The sequence below is a fragment of the Amblyraja radiata genome, chromosome 9 (assembly GCF_010909765.2).
Source record: "Amblyraja radiata isolate CabotCenter1 chromosome 9, sAmbRad1.1.pri, whole genome shotgun sequence".
NCBI lineage: Eukaryota > Metazoa > Chordata > Chondrichthyes > Rajiformes > Rajidae > Amblyraja > Amblyraja radiata.
This window is the reverse complement of record NC_045964.1, coordinates 20,928,388-20,945,695: the sequence shown is the minus strand read 5'-3', so window position 1 is coordinate 20,945,695 and position 17,308 is coordinate 20,928,388. Positions and strand designations below refer to the sequence as shown.

Sequence of the window (17,308 nt, the reverse complement as noted above, 5' to 3'; positions counted from 1 at the left end):
AGCGGCGGGGTTTTCTCTTGTAGCTTGTGATTACTTGCAAGCCCTTCCACACTGAAGAAGAGTCATTTGCCGAGAACTTCCTCCTCAACTTCTCAGAGTACCTTTCCTTGACAGCTCTGATTCCTCTTCTCAGCTTGTACTTGGCTTGCCTGTAGAGGTCTGCATCCCTGTTCCTGTGGGATCTACCCCTGCAAACATCAAAATGCCTAAAGTCAAGTCAACGCCTTGTAAAAAACTGGATGATTTGGTGAGAGTGTACGGGAGTGATATATTCTCTACAGACAACTTGGTGCTGTTTTGCAAAGCATGTGAGAAAACAGTGAATCATGAGAAGAAATATGTCGTCTCCCAGCATGTACAGACAGCTAAACACGTCGGCAGCAGAGAAACTGAGGGTAGGAAATACGCAAGCTTGTCTCCTCACAACATTTACTGCTGGCTCCAGTCGCAAATTTGAGTTTTCGAGTGATCTGGGCAAAGCATTCATTGATGCTGGAATTCCACTGTGGAAATTGGAAAACAAATCTCTCAGATGTTTTTTAGAGAAATACTCAGAGGAACATATACCGAGCGAGTCATAATTACGGAAAAATTATGTTGACAACAACTTCAACATTGTTGTGCAGAAAACTAGAGATGAAGTTGCACGCAACAAAATATGGATCTTTTCAGATGAGACAACCGATGCTGTGGGGAGATGTGTTGCCAATGTGGTCATCGGTACACTGGAGGCAGGTCAACCATCCAAGGAGTATTTGTTGACATTGGAAGTATTGGAGAAGTCAAACAGCTCAACTATTACTCAGTTGTTTACATCTTCACTTGCTGTACTTTGGCCAGAAGGTATAAAACACAAGAATGTTCTTCTGTTTGTGACTGATGCAGCTCCGTACATGAAAAAAGCTGCTTGTGCTCTTAAAGTTTTATTCCCCAAAATGTTGCATTTGACATGATTAGCTCACGGACTCCATAGAATTGCCGAGCACATACGTAGCTTGTTTCCAAATGTCGATGGCCTAGTTTCCAATGTCAAGAAAATCTTCCTCAAAGTACCGTCACGTGTGCAGTTGTTCAAGGAAATGGCACCTGAGATTCCGCTACCTCCTCAGCCTGTTTTGACTAGGTGGGGTACATGGGTCTCTGCTGTACTCTACTATGCTGCAAATTTTGAAAAGATAAAATAAATCGTCAACTGTTTTGAAGAAGAAGAATCTGCTACAGTCAGGATCGTCAGTGAAATCATGCAGACAAAGTCCCTCCAACGTGATCTTGTGTTTATTGCTTCCAATTTTGCAAACTTCCCACAAGCTATTACTTCCCTTGAGAAATGTGGCGAAACATTAATGAATAACTTGCAGGTTTTCAACAAAGTAACTGACGATATTCGTAAAGTTCCTGGCGATGTAGATAAAGACATACGAGGAAAATGTGAGAGAGTGATTTTAGCTAACAAATATCTTGAAGAAATACAAAACATAGCTAAAGTTCTCAAAGGTTATTGTTATGCACAAGATATCAACATGAATATAGAGTTTGTAGCTTGTTTTGGGTATGCACCAGTGACCTCAGCTGGGGTAGAAATAATTTTTTCACATCTGAAGCATATTCTGTCTGACAGACGGCATAGTTTAACACCAGATAATTTGAAAAAAATGTGGTAATTATGTGCAACCAGGCAACTTTGGTCATTTAATGTAGTATACCTTTATATTTATCATTTTTAACCATATTTTGCTGGTGGAAATAAATGCCTCGTTATGCCTTTTTTGTCAATAAATGCCTTTTACGTGCCTTTTTTGTAATTTTATGATGCCTTTTTGCCTGCCTATTTCAGAGATTTGACGCCTGAGCATCCTGGCTCTAGTTATGTCAGTCCGCTGCTGAATATGATTGTTCATCAACCCGCAGCTGCTAAATCAGCTTATTGCATGCATTTATAGCAATTAGAAAAACTGATAGAGCTACTGCATTACATTGGCAGAGACCCGGGTTCAATCCTGAATATGGGTGCTGTCAGTACGGCGTTTGTATACGGATTTGGTGGGCCGAAGGGCCTGTTTCCAAGCTATATCTCTAAACTGAACTGTATCTCTTAACTTCCATTTTAAAGTTTTTAAATGCTAATTATAACAACAATTGAAGTAAATATGTCACATTCAAAATTTAGATTTTTAGTTTTGATATAAATTTATTTGCATGCACGTCACTTCTTTGTAATGCGTGGAGCTGTAATTACCTTCCTCTTTGTTTTCCCTGGAACTCTTCACTCCAAAACACTTACACACAAAGGGAAAGATAAAAAAGAAGAGAGTGTGTTTCCTGCTTCCTGACATCCTCGCTCAGATCGACCATTAGATGCCAACTTGGCACAGCCACTCATTTCCCACCAAGGGCACTGGGTTGCAGTCAGAGTTAGGAATTTAGTTAGCCTGGATTGGGAAGGCCTTGCAGCCCTTCGATCATAATCCTTCTGCAAATGATGCAAACCTCTTAACTACTAATCCCATTTGGTTGTTCAGAAGGAACTCTGTATTAATTCTGTTAAGTTTAGTTAGTTTAGTTTAGTTTGGAGATGCAGCATAGAAACATATTAATAGGTGCAGGAGTAGGCCTTTTGGCCCTTCGAGCCAGCACCGCCATTCAACATGATCATGGCTGATCATCCAATATCCGTACCCCATTCCTGCTTTCTCCCCATATCCCTTGATTCTGTTAGCTCTAAGAGCTATATCTAATGCTCTCATGATAACATCCAGTGAATCGGCCCCACTGCCTTCTGTGGCAGAGAATTCTACAAATTCACAACTCTCTGGGTGAAAACGTTTTTCTTCATTTCTGTCCAAAATGGCCTACCCCTTATTCTTAAACAGTGACCCCTGGTTCTGGACTCCCCCAACATTGGGAATATCTTTCCTCCAAATGACCTTTAGCCCAACGAGTCCACACCGACTATCGATCATCTGCACACCAGTTCATTGTTATCTTACTTTCTCATCCACTCCCCCTGCATACTAGGGCCAATTTTCAGAACCTACAAACCTGCATGTGTGGAGGAGGAAACCCACGTGGTCACAGGGGGAATGTACAACATCTGCACTGTCAACACCCAAGGTCAGGATCAAACCCACGTCTCTGGTTCTGTGAGGCAACAGCTCTCTGCACCACTCTCCCGCCAAAAACACAGATATAAATCCGTCCATGTATCTTATAAATGCTTTTGCGCAGTGAAAAAAGCCACAAATCTTATTTTGATTAAATGTGTTTGACAACGTAGAATAGTTTATTTTATCGTTTCGGTCCAAGGTATCAGGCAAGAGATGGGGAAAGGATTGATGCCTTGAACTGTGACAGTGTGAATGTTGCAAATTCAGCCAGTTTCTGGTGATTCCTGACTTGATCAAAACCACTTTAAACAATCTCCAGCATGTTTATTAACATCTCTCTGTGGATATCTTTGTGTAATGAAGGGAGGCTGTAGCAGAAATTTACATTTGCAAAATGTAGATTATTGTAATTACCCCTTAAATTAAAGCAATATACCTTATGAAAACCTTGGGAGAGCACATTATGTTCAAAAAATTATTTATTTTTACTGATGGAAGGTTTAACAAATTTCAGAATGAATAAATTTGGCAGCAGTTTTATTGTGTGCCAGCAGTGACCTCTGAGGGCTGTTTTAATAATCATTATATTGACTATTATGTGTTCTGGAGTGCTGGTACTTGACTATTCTCATTCCAAGGAGGATCCATGCCATTGTTATGAATGTGCTAGTGTGAAATTCCTTTGTGTGCCATTTTAACACAGCTCTTTGTTTGCATTAGGTTTTATCCAGTCTGATGAAGGGTCCCGACCCTGAATGTCACTGACCCAGTCCCTCTATAGATGCTGCCTGACCTGCTGAGTTACCTCAGCACTTTGTGTTTTACTCAAGTCTCCAGCATCTGCAGTTGCTTGTGTCTCTCCAAGCTTACATATTACATAGCTTACATAGATGTGTGGAAACAAGGAACTGTAGATGCTGGTTTACAAAAAGAAAGACACAAAGTGCTGGAGTAACTCAGTGGGTCAGACAGCATCCCTGGAGAAAATGGATAGGTGACGTTTCGGGTTGGGACTCTTCTTCACACTGATTGTGGGGTGGAGGTGAGGAGACCTAGAAGAGAGCTGTGGGGATGGGGGAAGGGGGAAAGAGAGTGAGAAGAGAACTGTGGGAGGGATGGGAAGGGAAGAAATCGAGAAGACAGGTATAGGTGTGCATTTGTTAAAATAGCCAACATGGTAATTTCATACAAGCACCTTACTGTGATGGTTACAAATATATAAGATGCATCTAATTACAGGGGTGCAACTTTCCAAGTTATGTATGTTATTTGTCCACAGGTATAGTACCGATCGATCCTCATCAGCAATGTAATCTCTGCCCTGCAATATTAACGAACGGTCATTGTTGGGCAATGCTTGCCTATCATTGCACCTATGACGGTCCCTCCTTACCCCTACCCACCCTCTTCCTTCCGCCCCAGGTTCCTTTCCCTTACCTTGTGACATTATTGTTTTTCATTTGCAGCAAAAGAGCTCAGATCAAAATAATTGATGATGAGGAGTATGAGAAAAACAAGAATTTCTTCATTGAGCTGATGGAGCCACGCATGGTGAATATGAGTTCACAGAAAGGTGGAGTACTCACCAGAATGAGCCACTGCTGAAGGCCCTCCTCTCTCCTCTCTTGCCCTTTTCTCTTATCTTCTTTTTTTTGTCTTGTTTGACTGCTTGATTCCCAAGAGATAATTAACACTGGCCCACTCTAGCAGTCAGATTGGTGACATGCCACCCATTTCAGTCTTGGCACATCAGCGAGCCGCTAATCAGGCCCATCGTCATGGCTGCAGAAACCTGCCATCCCCGAGCCTGTCTCCCTGAAACCTTATCCTGCCCTGTGGCTGACAGCCAGTGTCCCAGTAGTTGGTAGAACAGATGAGGACAGGTCTGGTTATATGGTCATATCTGGTAAGATGTTGCCTTCACTAACATGACCTTGGGTAACATGGTGTGGGAAGGCTAATCCATTACATCACCAGAATGAATTCTACACCCGGTTAGTGAGGAAAAATTCTCACTGGTTGGTGTTATCTATACATGGTCAGGTTCAGCTCCAGGAGAGCAAATACTCAAATACAGGAGACACCAAACTACATTTGGTATGTCAGAGAGAGACATTCGCGCTCCCCATGTATTGAAGAAGGCTCCTGACCTGAAACATCACCTATCCATTCTCTTCAGAGATGCTGCGTAACCGGCCGAGTTACTCCAGTATTTTGTGTCTATCTCCCCCATATATTGGTTGCACTGCGTTCTGTAGAGGGCTCGATGGACAAGATAGGGTACAGGGGAAAATCAAGGCATTGGGGTCCCACATTCAATAAGTGAAAAGTTATAGCAAAAAGCTGCCAGTGATAAATTCAAAAAGGAATTTCTTTATCAAGAATTTTACCTCAAAATTAATGGATCCATTCCAGTTAATAAGGCCCTCCTCACCTCAAATCTCAATCTACTGTATGTTTTGCCACTGCACATAGTCACCTGGTCCTGCTTCAGACAGCCTCTCTTGTTGGCTTGAGGCAACCTCATATCCATTATTAAACGCAGGAAAGCTGCACAGCTCTGACGACATGATGAGGAAACCTTGCTCCCAAAACACAGAGGAAAGACGTACCGGTTTGTAGGCTAATAGGCTTCTGTAAATTGCCCCTAGTGTGTAGGATGTGAAAGTGGTATAACATAGAACTAGTATACATGTGATCAATGGTCAGCATGGACTCAGTGGACCGAAGAGCCTCTTTCCACAATGTATCTCTGATATAAAAAAACAACAAATACTAGAGACCTTAGTCCTCTGGCCATGTACCGGGTGAGTTTTAATAAGAACATTAAAGAATCTTTTTAAAAATGTGAAAAGCTAACCGAAAATATCAAAACATTCCAAAATTTCGTGCAATTCCCTAAGAGCTAATTAAACAATTGAGAGGAAGCAATAATATGAGAGAAGGGATCTTAACTCCAAACCTTGCAGACACCCAGCCTGACCTTTATCTGACCATGAAAACCTGTTGAGGTAAGGAGGTGACATTAAAAAGGGGATCCTGCACTTTCAGCCTATCCCCGGCATATGATGAGCACATTCAATGTTTAGTTTAGTTCAGCTTAGTTTGGTTTAGTTTATTGTCACTTGAATCAAAGTACAGAGAAAAGCTTGTGACACATTGAAAAACAGTGCCAGACGCATCTTGTCTGTTTTATGTGTGCTGCAATATGATTCCATCGGGCCACTGAATAACATCCAAATGAAATCCCATTTTCATTTGAGTTGTGCTTAAATTGACCTCAGAACAGGAGGGCTGAAGGGTTTGGCAGGTTATGTGAGCAGAGCTCTGTCACTTTTCTTTACCACTGTTTCGTAAAGGGGGGGGGAGAACAAGGGCCAAATTTTGTTTAACCCATCTCCCTAATAGGCCAACAAAATGGCGGCATGTGACACCACTCTGAGTGCCCTGTGGGCTCAGAACTAACCATCAAGCAAGCTTACAATAATAAAGTGAAAGTCGCATGTGTGACTGCGGTGGTTTTCGAGCAACCCATTGTACATTTTTTTTCTTATATTCTTACAGGAAAACCATAAGCGTTAAAATAAATGATGATGAGGAATACGAAAAGCAGGAACATTTCTTCATTGTGCTTGGTGAACTGAAATGGATGAAACGAGGAATATCAGGTGTGAGATCCTGAGACGTAACGGCTTTTTTTGAGAAAATCTATTACTTTTCCTCCTGTATTCCCGCTCTCACCCTGTTTCGGTCATCTACGCCTCGTGCTTTTTTGTTTCTCTCCCAGACCAATGTGCACTGTCCTTTCTCAACCTGGTTTATGACTTGTACTTAAGTCCAATGCTCCACAAACTGTGGGCTGGACCCCGGCACTCCGAGGCAATGCACATGTCTTCATTTTCCTGCAATCAGCTAAATCCTCTTGCTATTTTATTCATCAACTTTTTTTTAGGAAAAACAAAATATAATACTTTAAGATTAGCATCTTGGTGGGATGCCTTCCAGGCAGTCAGCCATACCCATTAATCACTCTGGGCACAGCATTCCCTTTGTTTGAATGACAAAGAATATTTTTCAAACACTTCTAAAGTGTGTGTGCCTGCGTTTGCTTGTGCGTGAATAAGGCTGGAAAGAGTGTGTCAACTCCAGCTGAATCTCAGGCAGCAACTACATCCACTTTATTCTCTTCAATTTACTATAGTTGTTCTCCAGTTTAAGGTATTCCATTCATGTTGATTGTACCTTTATCTCATCACATTCAGCTTTACCTTCTGTCTGTCTCTCCTCTCCAGTAGATAGACGTGAAGCTCATTGGTCCATAAATTCGTGTTTTTGGAGCAGAATTAGGCCATTCGGCCCATCAAGCCCACTCTACCATTCATTCATGGCTGATCTATCTTTCCCTCTCAACCCCATTTTCCTGCCTTCTCCCCATAGCCCCTGACCCCGTACTGATCAAGAATCTATCAATCTCTGCCAAAATATGGAGTGGATAATAAGGATGCTCGAAATTATTTTGTTAGATGAGGTTGGGAGAAACCAATTCCATTGGCGGGAGGTTTAATGTGCAAAGGACATGGATTTAAGGTTGCTGAGGCAAAAGAGTCACGGCAGATTATTTATTTTTTGAAGCAATAGTTTGTTTCAATCGAAAGTGCACAACCTGAAAGGGAGGTGGAAACAGATTGAATAATAATTTTCCAACTCAAACTTTAGGCTTTAATACCGAAGCGATGATGTTTAGAGGGCTCTGTTTAGTTTAGTATAGTTTAGAGATAAAGCGTGGAAACAGGCCCTTTGGCCCACCGAGTCCACGCCGACCAGTGATCACCCCGTGCACTAGCACTATCCTACACACTAAGGACAAGTCACAATCATTATCGATGCCAATCAACCTACAAACCTGTACGTCTTTGGTGTGGTATGCGCAGAATTTGGCCATTCGGCTCATCAACTCTGCTCCGCCACTCAATCATCTATCTCTCCCTCTCAACCCCATTCTCCTGCCTTCTCCCCATAATCCCTGATACCCGAACTAATCAATTTTCCTCTCACATCTCAAAAGGCGTGTGGGTTTATAGGTTAATTGGCCTGTGTAAATTGCCTCTAGTGTTTACGCAGCGAATGAGAAAATGGGATAACGTCGAACTAGGATCGATGGTCGGCGTGAATTCGGTGGGCCGAAGGGACTGTTTCCACGGTGTATCTCTAAACTAAAATCGAACAAAAGCTATCGAAGAATGGCCTGGGTCACATTTCCTGTTCAGTTACTTTTCCATTTTACTGAAATGTTATTTAAATAAATCACCCTAAGAGTTGTTTCAGATTATTTTTTTAAGCATTGTACATGCTGCAGGAAGGACCTCAAAACCATCCTGTTGTGAGCTTAAGTACTCAGTTTCCAACATAATTACTTCTGGATTAAAATATCAGTTTTAACAAATTATTTTTCATATCTTATGATAATTAATCTGGCCATGCCCACTACTTTCATGGGAGAGCTGAGCGTATGAGTAGCCTCGGCAGCGATAAATTATTTTAAGATAAACGTTTCCGTGTTACAGTATGACAGAATTAGCTACTGAAATTATTTTTGATAAATTGCCCCTAGTGTGTAGGATGCGAAAGTGGGATAACTTGTGTACTAGTGTAGTCAATGTTCGGCGTGGATTTGGTGATTCGAAGGGCCTGTTTCCACGCTGTATCTCTAATTAAATTAATTGAATAGGTCTCTCAGCAATAATAAACACCCATGAACATTTTCTGCCTAATTTGATATTGTTCATTTCTTAAAAGATGCCAATTTTAAACATGCCTCTTGTACACATAGACAACCTCAAGCAGCCTATAAATCACATACTTTAGTTTATTTTCTTCTTGCATTTAATAAAACATGATAACCTGCCTGTCTGGGATTCAAATGGGTGACGCAGTCGAGCTTTTATAATGCTGACTAGTTACAAAGTGGATGCTGTTCCTTTAAATATATTTCTCATCTGTGCTTGCGATATGTTTGGCCGTACTGTTACATCTGTGGACATGTTTGCTTCTGCTGCTGCCCTGCCTGTTGAATGACCAAGCTGTGTTGTACTTTGGTTTGGATTAAGACGCATGCCTGTGAACCTCTGCGACTCTTCACGTGTGGAAGCCACCAGCAAATCTGGAGGCTCTGCAGGTTTGGCAAAGCAACAACATCGTTCTACCTGAACGGCACAAGCCAGATTCAGACACCTGATCCTTAGCCTTCTGAGGACTCCTCACCCTTAGTTGCTTTGGCAATGCGATGGTTAGCAAAGTCACTAAGTGCGAGGAATCGCTGCACTCTGACAACCAAAGCTATCTGGACATTTGGAAAACTATAAACTATAAATTAAATTACATTAAGCATAAAAATTAAACATGATTTTGTTCCTGCTCCTGCTTATCTATTTTTGGAGATAGTAACAGGTGGAACGCATTGATAGGGAGGTTGAAACATAGAAAGTAGGTGCAGGAGTAGGCCATTCGGCCCTTTGAGCCAGCACCACCATTCAATATGATCATAGCTGATTATCCAAACTCAGCACCTTGTTCCTTCTGTTTCCCCATATCCCTTGATTCCGTTAGCCCTAAGAGCTATATCTAACTCTCTCTTGAATACATCCAGTGAATTGACCTCCACTGCCTTCTGTGGCAGTGAATTCCACAGATTGTCAACTCTGGGTGAAAAAGTTTTCCCTCATCTCAGTCCTAAATAGCCTACCCCTTCTTCTTAAACTGTGACCCCTGGTTCTGGTCAGTGATGGGTAAGGTGGAAGTCAGTGGATTTCTTATTGTTTAGCAAGTGCAAATGTCTGATACCTGTTGGTTACTAAATAAGTCACATGCCACCTTTCCTACGCCATCCTTTTTACAAGATGCTGCAAGTTGCCAGAGGAGGTAGTTAAGGCAGGCACTATAACAACGTTTGAAAGACATTTGGTTTAGGTTCAGGCAAGGTTTAGAGGAAGACAGACACAAAATGCTGGAGTAACTCAGCAGGACAGGCAGCATCTCTGTATAAGATAGGATCATATTGACTATTAGAGGAATATGAGTCGAACGTAGGCAGGTGGGACTAGTGTAGATGGGGTATCTTGGTTGGCATGGGTGAATTGCACTGAAGGGCCTGTTTCCATTCTGTATAACTCTATGACTACATAAATCCACTGCAGCGATTTTTGGGGGCATTTTTGTTAATGGAATCAAAGCCCTGAGTGTGTGCTTGCTGCAGCTGAGGTATCTCAAGGCCAGGGCAGCTCATGGACAAGCAGAGGCATCTCAACCACACACTCACCCCAAACAAAACGGCTTGGGGCTTTCATTTGGAGTTAACCGATTGTCTTTAACAGATTTCCACAAGTGACTTGGATGTAAATAGGTCATTCTGAGTTAAGTACTGAGATCAGGAAGGGACTCGGCAGTTGGACGGGTTACGCTCTGCAGGTATGTGTGTGCACGTGTGCGTAAGGGGTGTAGGAAGGAACTGTGGCGGCTGGTTTATACTGAAGACAGACACAAAAGTAACTCAGTGGGACAGGCAGCATCTCTGGAGAGATGAATTGGATGACGTTTCAGGTCGAGACCCTTCTTCAGATGGTTTCAGATGAAAGGGGTGGGGTAGGGAAAGGTGGTGTGAAAGAGGGAGTGGCGAGGTGTGGGGCTAGATGCATTGAGGAAAATTAGATATGGCCACACTAGTATTTAGCCTACTTATTTAGCCTTAAAACAAATAAAGCACTATAATTAGAAAATTTCTCCCCAACCCCAACATACACCATACATAGAAAATAGGTGCAGGAGTAGGCCATTCGGCCCTTCAAGCCAGCACCAGAATTCAATATGGTGGTTCCTGCTTTCTCCCCGTATCCCTTGATTTTGTTAGCCCTCAGAGCTATATCTAACTCTCTCCTGAAAACATCCAGTGAATTGGCCTTCACTGCCTTCTGTGGCAGAGAATTCCAGGGATTCACAACTCTGGGTGAAAAAGTTTTTCCTCATCTCAGTCCTAAATGGCCTACCTTAAACCATGACCCCCGGTTCTGGACTCTCATAGCCAGTTAAGCTCTTGGAGGAGGTTCGATAAACATAAGAAACATTATCTGGAGATGAAAATTCCTCTTCAAACCCCTCAGGCAGTTAGAACTACTTTCAGGAGATCACATTGACTATTTGACCATTATTAAGTACTTTGACACTTGAGCATATGCTGATGACTTATTTTATGATTGCTGGGGATTTAATTGTAGGTTAGTCTAACTTAATGGGGTGGGTTTCAATCATCAGATATCATTTTTAATTTTAGGTACAGAAATTAATCCATTTTTATTCATGCTGACAGATTGCATTGACAGATCATTTGAGTTCTCACCACAGGTTGTCATTTGCAGTCAGTGAGATTATTCAAAGAACAACTAACTTAATGTGGGTTGTTTTATTTATGTTAATCCATGTTTAATTGGATGCTAAAGAAAGCTTCTTGTTATCATTTCATTTAAAAACGTGGCACAAAAGGTTATAAATAGCTCCAAAATAGGATGAAAATTGATGCAATCTCTTCGCTCAGCAATCTATTAGCACAAAGAGCATTTCTCAAAAGAAAACACCATTAAAAATATTGTGGGAATATTTTTTAAAGATTCTGATTTCATTCGGAAAATAAAAATTATTTGATCATATTGAAATTCCTTTCTCAAAACAAAATTCCTTATGTTGGATGACATTTCCTTCATCCTTCATCCTTATTATATAAATATTCTGATCCAGTCATATTTGTACCACATGGACCCAATGTATTCCAGTTCTTCGTTTAATACTACATCTTCTTTCATTTCATTCCTAGAATCAGTACATTTGAAGTACAGTGACTGCTGCAGCTGCTAATCTGCCAGCCATTCTACATTTGGCATGTATGTTAGGAAATATTTGACAGCTATCTGTTTCCTTCATGGTATGATGGGCTGTTACGTAATTCAAGCACAAACTTAGTTAGTTAGGTTTAGAGATACTGCGCAGAAACAGGCCCTTTGGCCTTCCGAGTCTGTGTCGACCAGTGATCCCCATACACTTGCACTATCCTACACACTAGGGACAATTTACAATTCTTACCGAAGCCAATTAACCTACAAACCTGTACGTCTTTGGAGTGTGGGGGGAAACCGGAGCACCCGGAGGAAACACATACGGACACGGGGAGAACGTGCAAACTCTGTACAGACAGTACCCGTCGTCGGGATCGAGCCCGGGTCTTTGGCAGCAACTCTGCTGTTGCGCCACTGTGCCACCCCTGTTGCCAAATAATCTGTTGGCAAGCAACTACATCATCTGAAGACAGTCCCATCAAAAGTTATCTATAGGTGTACACAATAAATTTGTACATGCTACAAATACTAGGAAGCATAGAGAGAAAAAAAGTTTTAAATAAACTTATACATTCCATCATGATATCTACTGTTCTCCACCTTATTCTATCACCAACCTCCTCCTCACCTATGTCTTGGTTGCCTTCCATCTTCCAAATTATCCAAAACTCTGCTGACCTTCAGAGTCCCTTACCTTCCACCATTCCACTGCTGATTTTTAGACAATAGAGATACAGCATGGAAACAGGCCCTCCGGTCCACCAAGTCTGCACTAACCAGCTACCACTCCCGTGTACTAGCACTATCCTACACACTAGGGACAATTTACAATATTTACCAAAGCCTATTAACCTACAAACCTGCATGTCTTTGGGATGTGGGAGGAAACCAGAGCACCTGGAGAAAACCCACACGGTCACAGGGGGAACATACAAACTTTGTACAGACAGCAGCCGTAGGTCAGGATTGAACAGGGGTCTCCGGTGCAGTAAGGCAGTAACTCTACCGCTACCCCACTGTGCCGGCCAGTATTTTGAAATCTCTGTGAACACTTTATTCCTCCCCAATCTAATTCTCCAACTGCCTTCACCCTACCACTGACTTGCATCAGCTTCCGTCTACCTACGCCTCCATTTTATATAGAAACAAAGAACTGCAGTTGCTGGTTAATATTTATCATTCCCATGCTCAGATTCCTCTTAGTTATCCTTTTCTCCATCCAAAATGTCATCAGAGTCCTGGGAGCTCTGTGTTTCTCCAGTTGGAAGCATGCAACAAAAGCTTTTCATTGTACCTTGGTACACATGGCAATAAGCTGAAACTGAAACTGCATTAGACACAAAAAGCTGGCAGTAACCCAGGCAGTATCTCTGGAGAGAAGGAGTGGGTGACGTTTCAGGTCGATAACCTTCTTCAGAATGGTTAGGGATAAGGGAAACGAGACATATAGACAAAACTGCATTACTGTGCATATCTATTATTAGGAACTCAAGGCTCTCCCTGCTCAAAACTCCTCTCCTTTTTTGACGAAATCTGTCTCGTTCTGTTCATTTCTCCAGTCCTGAGTGAGTGGCAAGATCGGCATTTACTGCCCATCTCTAAATATCCTTCCTTGGCCATGTTAGGGATTGACCACATGGGGGGGGGGGGGGGGGGGGGTTAGATTTCTATGCTCTAGAATATCTCTAGACTATCTCCAGACACTTCTAGTAACATAATCACTTCACAACCACATTTGAAGGCGGCACGGTGACGCAGCGGTATAGCTGCCTTACAGCGCCAGAGACCCAGGTTCCTGACTACAGACGCTGTGTGAACGGAGTTTGTACGTTCTCCCCGTGACCGCGTGGCTTCTCCCTGGGTGCTCCGGTTGCCTCACATATTCCATAGACATGCAGGTTTGTAGGTTGACTGGTTTCTGTAACTTGTAAATTGTCCCTAGTGTGTAGGATAGACCCAGTGTTCAGGTGATCCTCCCATATTACAAAGATGTACGTGTTTCTAGGTTATTTGACTTTGGTCAGAATTGTAAAATTGCCCCTAGTGTGTGGCAATATGTTAGTGTACGGGGATCGCTGGTCGGCACAGACTCGGTGGGCCAAAGGGCCTGTTTCCATGCTGTATCTCTATAACTGAATAAACCACCATTCTCATATCTTCCCATAACTTCATTAGCTCATTGGAATTTTGTGTAAATCCCTCCGAAGCATCTTAAGGCATTTCACTGCAATAAAGGCACTCGATGACTACAAGTCAGGAACATAGATGGCATTGTGGATTAGTCATTGGAGAAAAGATCTCAAATTAACTGCAGTCACATTTATGCAAGGATATAATAAACAGAAATATGACCAACCATGCTCTTCTGGGCACCATATCCGAGAAAGGTTGTGCTGGCTTTGGAGAGGGTCCAGAGGAGGTTTACATGAATGATCCCAGTAGGAATGAGTAGGTTAACCTATGATGAGCATTTGACGGCACTGGGCCTGTACTCACTGGAGCTTAGAAGAATGAGGGGGAACCTCATTGAAACTTACTGAATAGGGAATGGCATGGGTAGAGCAGATGGGGAGAGGATGTTTCCACTAGTGGGAGAGTCTAGGACTAAAGATCATAGCCTCAGAATTAAATGATGTTCCTTTTGAAAGGAGGTGAGGAGGAATTTCTTTAGTCAGAGGGTAGTGAATCTGTGGAATTCTTTGCCACAGAAGGCTGTGGAAGTCAATGGATATTTTTAAGGCAGAGATAGATACATTCTTGATTCGTACGAGTGTCGGGGGTTATGGGACGAAGGCAGGAGAATGGGGTTAGGAGGGATGGATAGATCAGCCATGATTGAATGGTGGAACACACTTGATAGGCCAAATGGCCTAATCTGCTCCTATCACTTATGACCTTGTGAAAAAATGTATCAAAATGTCAAATATTTCAAATCAGGGGAAAGTAATGAGTGATTGCGAGCTGCAGAACACCTCCAATGTTCCAATGCAGAATGGAAAGATGCTCTTATTTGTTTCTAAGATTTGATTATTTTTCTCTTTTCCTCTCTTTCTCCACAGCTCTCTTGTTGGCACATCAAGGTAAGCAACTCTTTCCTGATTTTCTAATCTGCCATTTTATTTTGTAATCTATCTTGCATGAATGTATATGAAGATCTACTTCAGAGAGAGAAATGTCAGCAGCAAAATGGGGCTGTCAAAGTGTACTAGTCACACCTGTCTACTTTTGGCCCATATCCCTGTAAACCTAATCTTCTCCATGTACCTGTATAAGTGTTCTTAAATGTTGCGATGTATCCCTGCCTCAACTACCTCCTCCGGCAGCTTGTCCCATACACCCATCACTCCACTGTCGTACACCCACCCCCCTTTGTACCCATGTCCTCAATATTTTCCTGTGTGACTCCAGCTGACAGGGGACAGAGGGAAAACTGCTCGCAAATTGCATCTATGTGTTTTACATGTTGTTGATAGTGATTACAAATGCATCACTGAATAATTGGTATACATCATAATAATTCAGACAAAGTGTTCATTGGTCAGTTAACCATGAATTTGGAAATGCCTATTTCCTTTGCTGTTTGTTAAACAATTGTATGCAATTTTACACTGTGCGATCTCTAAGCCAGTATTTCTGTGCACTTGCTCTGGTGCATGCATTACACAGTTCAGAGCAGTTTCACCCGAGCATGAAATGCCAATTTAGAGTGAAGCTGAGTTCAAAACATATTCTCTTGTTCAACTATCCTAAATGAACTATATTGGACAGCATTCTGAAAGTCTCCAATGCTCATGGTACCAGCCAATTCCATAAAATGGATTTTGACTTCTTGCTTCATGCCACCCTGAATGTGAGGAACACCTGGCAAACCTACAGCTCAGACAGTGTGTGGAATCAGCTTTGTAGCCCCTTTCGGACGAGGGAATATAATTACCTTATATAATAAGGGGCCTGAATTTTAAAATGGCCGTGTATAGCAATTTCTCGTGGTGAATCTCTGAAATTCCAGAAGAGTACAGAGATTAGGCCGTTGGAAGTATTTAAAGTCGGGGCAGATAAATCTTTGAAAGGACAGGGAATTGACGACCCATGGCAACTGGGGTGTTGAGGCCAGTATAGATCATCCATGATCATATTGAATGGTGGGGCAAGCTAGAGAGGTGGGGTGACCTACTCCTTCTCCCGTTTTCTTGTGTTCTTGAGTGTTCACTGAGCTGGGAAAGGAAAATGTTGGAAACATAGAGTATTTGTTTTGAGATTAATCTTGGATACATACTTCAAAAATAACTATTGGAGGAAGAACAAGAGTGGGTTGAACTGCCAACACATTCGGAGATCTGGCTGGATGTCTCTGTCCATGCTGCGTGATTCAGTGATTCAAAGAATATGGAATATGTTCCCATAGCAGTTAATCAATAACAAGAGAGTGCAAGCAAAGAAAACCAAAATCTAATAGCAGTATATAAAATTAGATGTAGACAAGGTAGATAGTAAGAGTCTTCTCTTCCACAGTGGAAAGGGCTAATGCTGGAGAGCATAGATTTAAGTACAGAGGGGGGAAATTGAAAGGTGACGAAGGAGGCAAGTGTTTTTACAAAAGTAACTGGAATATGCTGCCGGGGAGGTGGTAGAAGCAGTTACGTTAGCAATGTTTAAGAGGCATTTATACAGACATATGATCAAACAGGGAATAGAGGGAAGATAGACACAAAATGCTGGAGTAACTCAGCGGGACAGGCAGTATCTCTGGAGAGAAGGAATGGATGACGTTTTGGGTCGAGACCCTTCAACCCAATGCTTATATCCAGAGATGCTGCCTGCCCCGCTGAGTTACTCCAGCATTTTGTGCCTATCTTTGATGTACACCAGCATCTGCAGATCCTCCCTACACAGGAATAGAGGGATATGGACTATATGCAGGGAAATGGGATTAGTTTAGACTGGCATCATGGTTGGTGTAAACATAGTGGGACAAAGGACCTGATTCTGTGCTGTATTATTCTGCATTCTAAATAAGACCTCTTTTTTAGTTTTAAGTTTTAGAGATACAGCGCGGAAACAAGCCCTTCAGCCTACCAAGTCCGTGCCGCCCAGCGATCCGCACACACTAACACAATCCTAAACACAAGGGACAATCTACAATCTTTTTTACCAAAGCCAATTAGCCTACAAACCTGTACGTCTTTGGAGTGTGGGAGGAATCTGGGGCACCTGGAGAAAACCCACGCAGGCCAAGGGTAGAACGTGCAAACTCCTGACAGACAGCACCCCAAGTCAGGATCGAACCCGGGTTTCGGGCTCAGTAAGGCAGCAACTCTACTGCTG

The 17,308-nt window shown here is 42.3% G+C and overlaps 1 protein-coding gene across 3 annotated transcripts in view; it reads left to right on the top strand.

The window, feature by feature from the left end:
* slc8a3 (solute carrier family 8 member A3) overlaps positions 1–17,308 on the top strand; it is a 408,626-nt gene that overhangs the window by 299,178 nt on the left and 92,140 nt on the right. For 2 of the 3 annotated variants that reach the window (XM_033026832.1, XM_033026833.1), the window contains exons 3-4: positions 4,571–4,677; positions 15,043–15,063. In XM_033026832.1, coding sequence (XP_032882723.1) covers positions 4,571–4,677; positions 15,043–15,063 — 128 coding nt within the window. Of the gene's footprint in view, positions 1–4,570; positions 4,678–6,668; positions 6,773–15,042; positions 15,064–17,308 lie in introns of all 3 variants that reach the window. The other variant, XM_033026834.1, reaches the window with a different exon arrangement.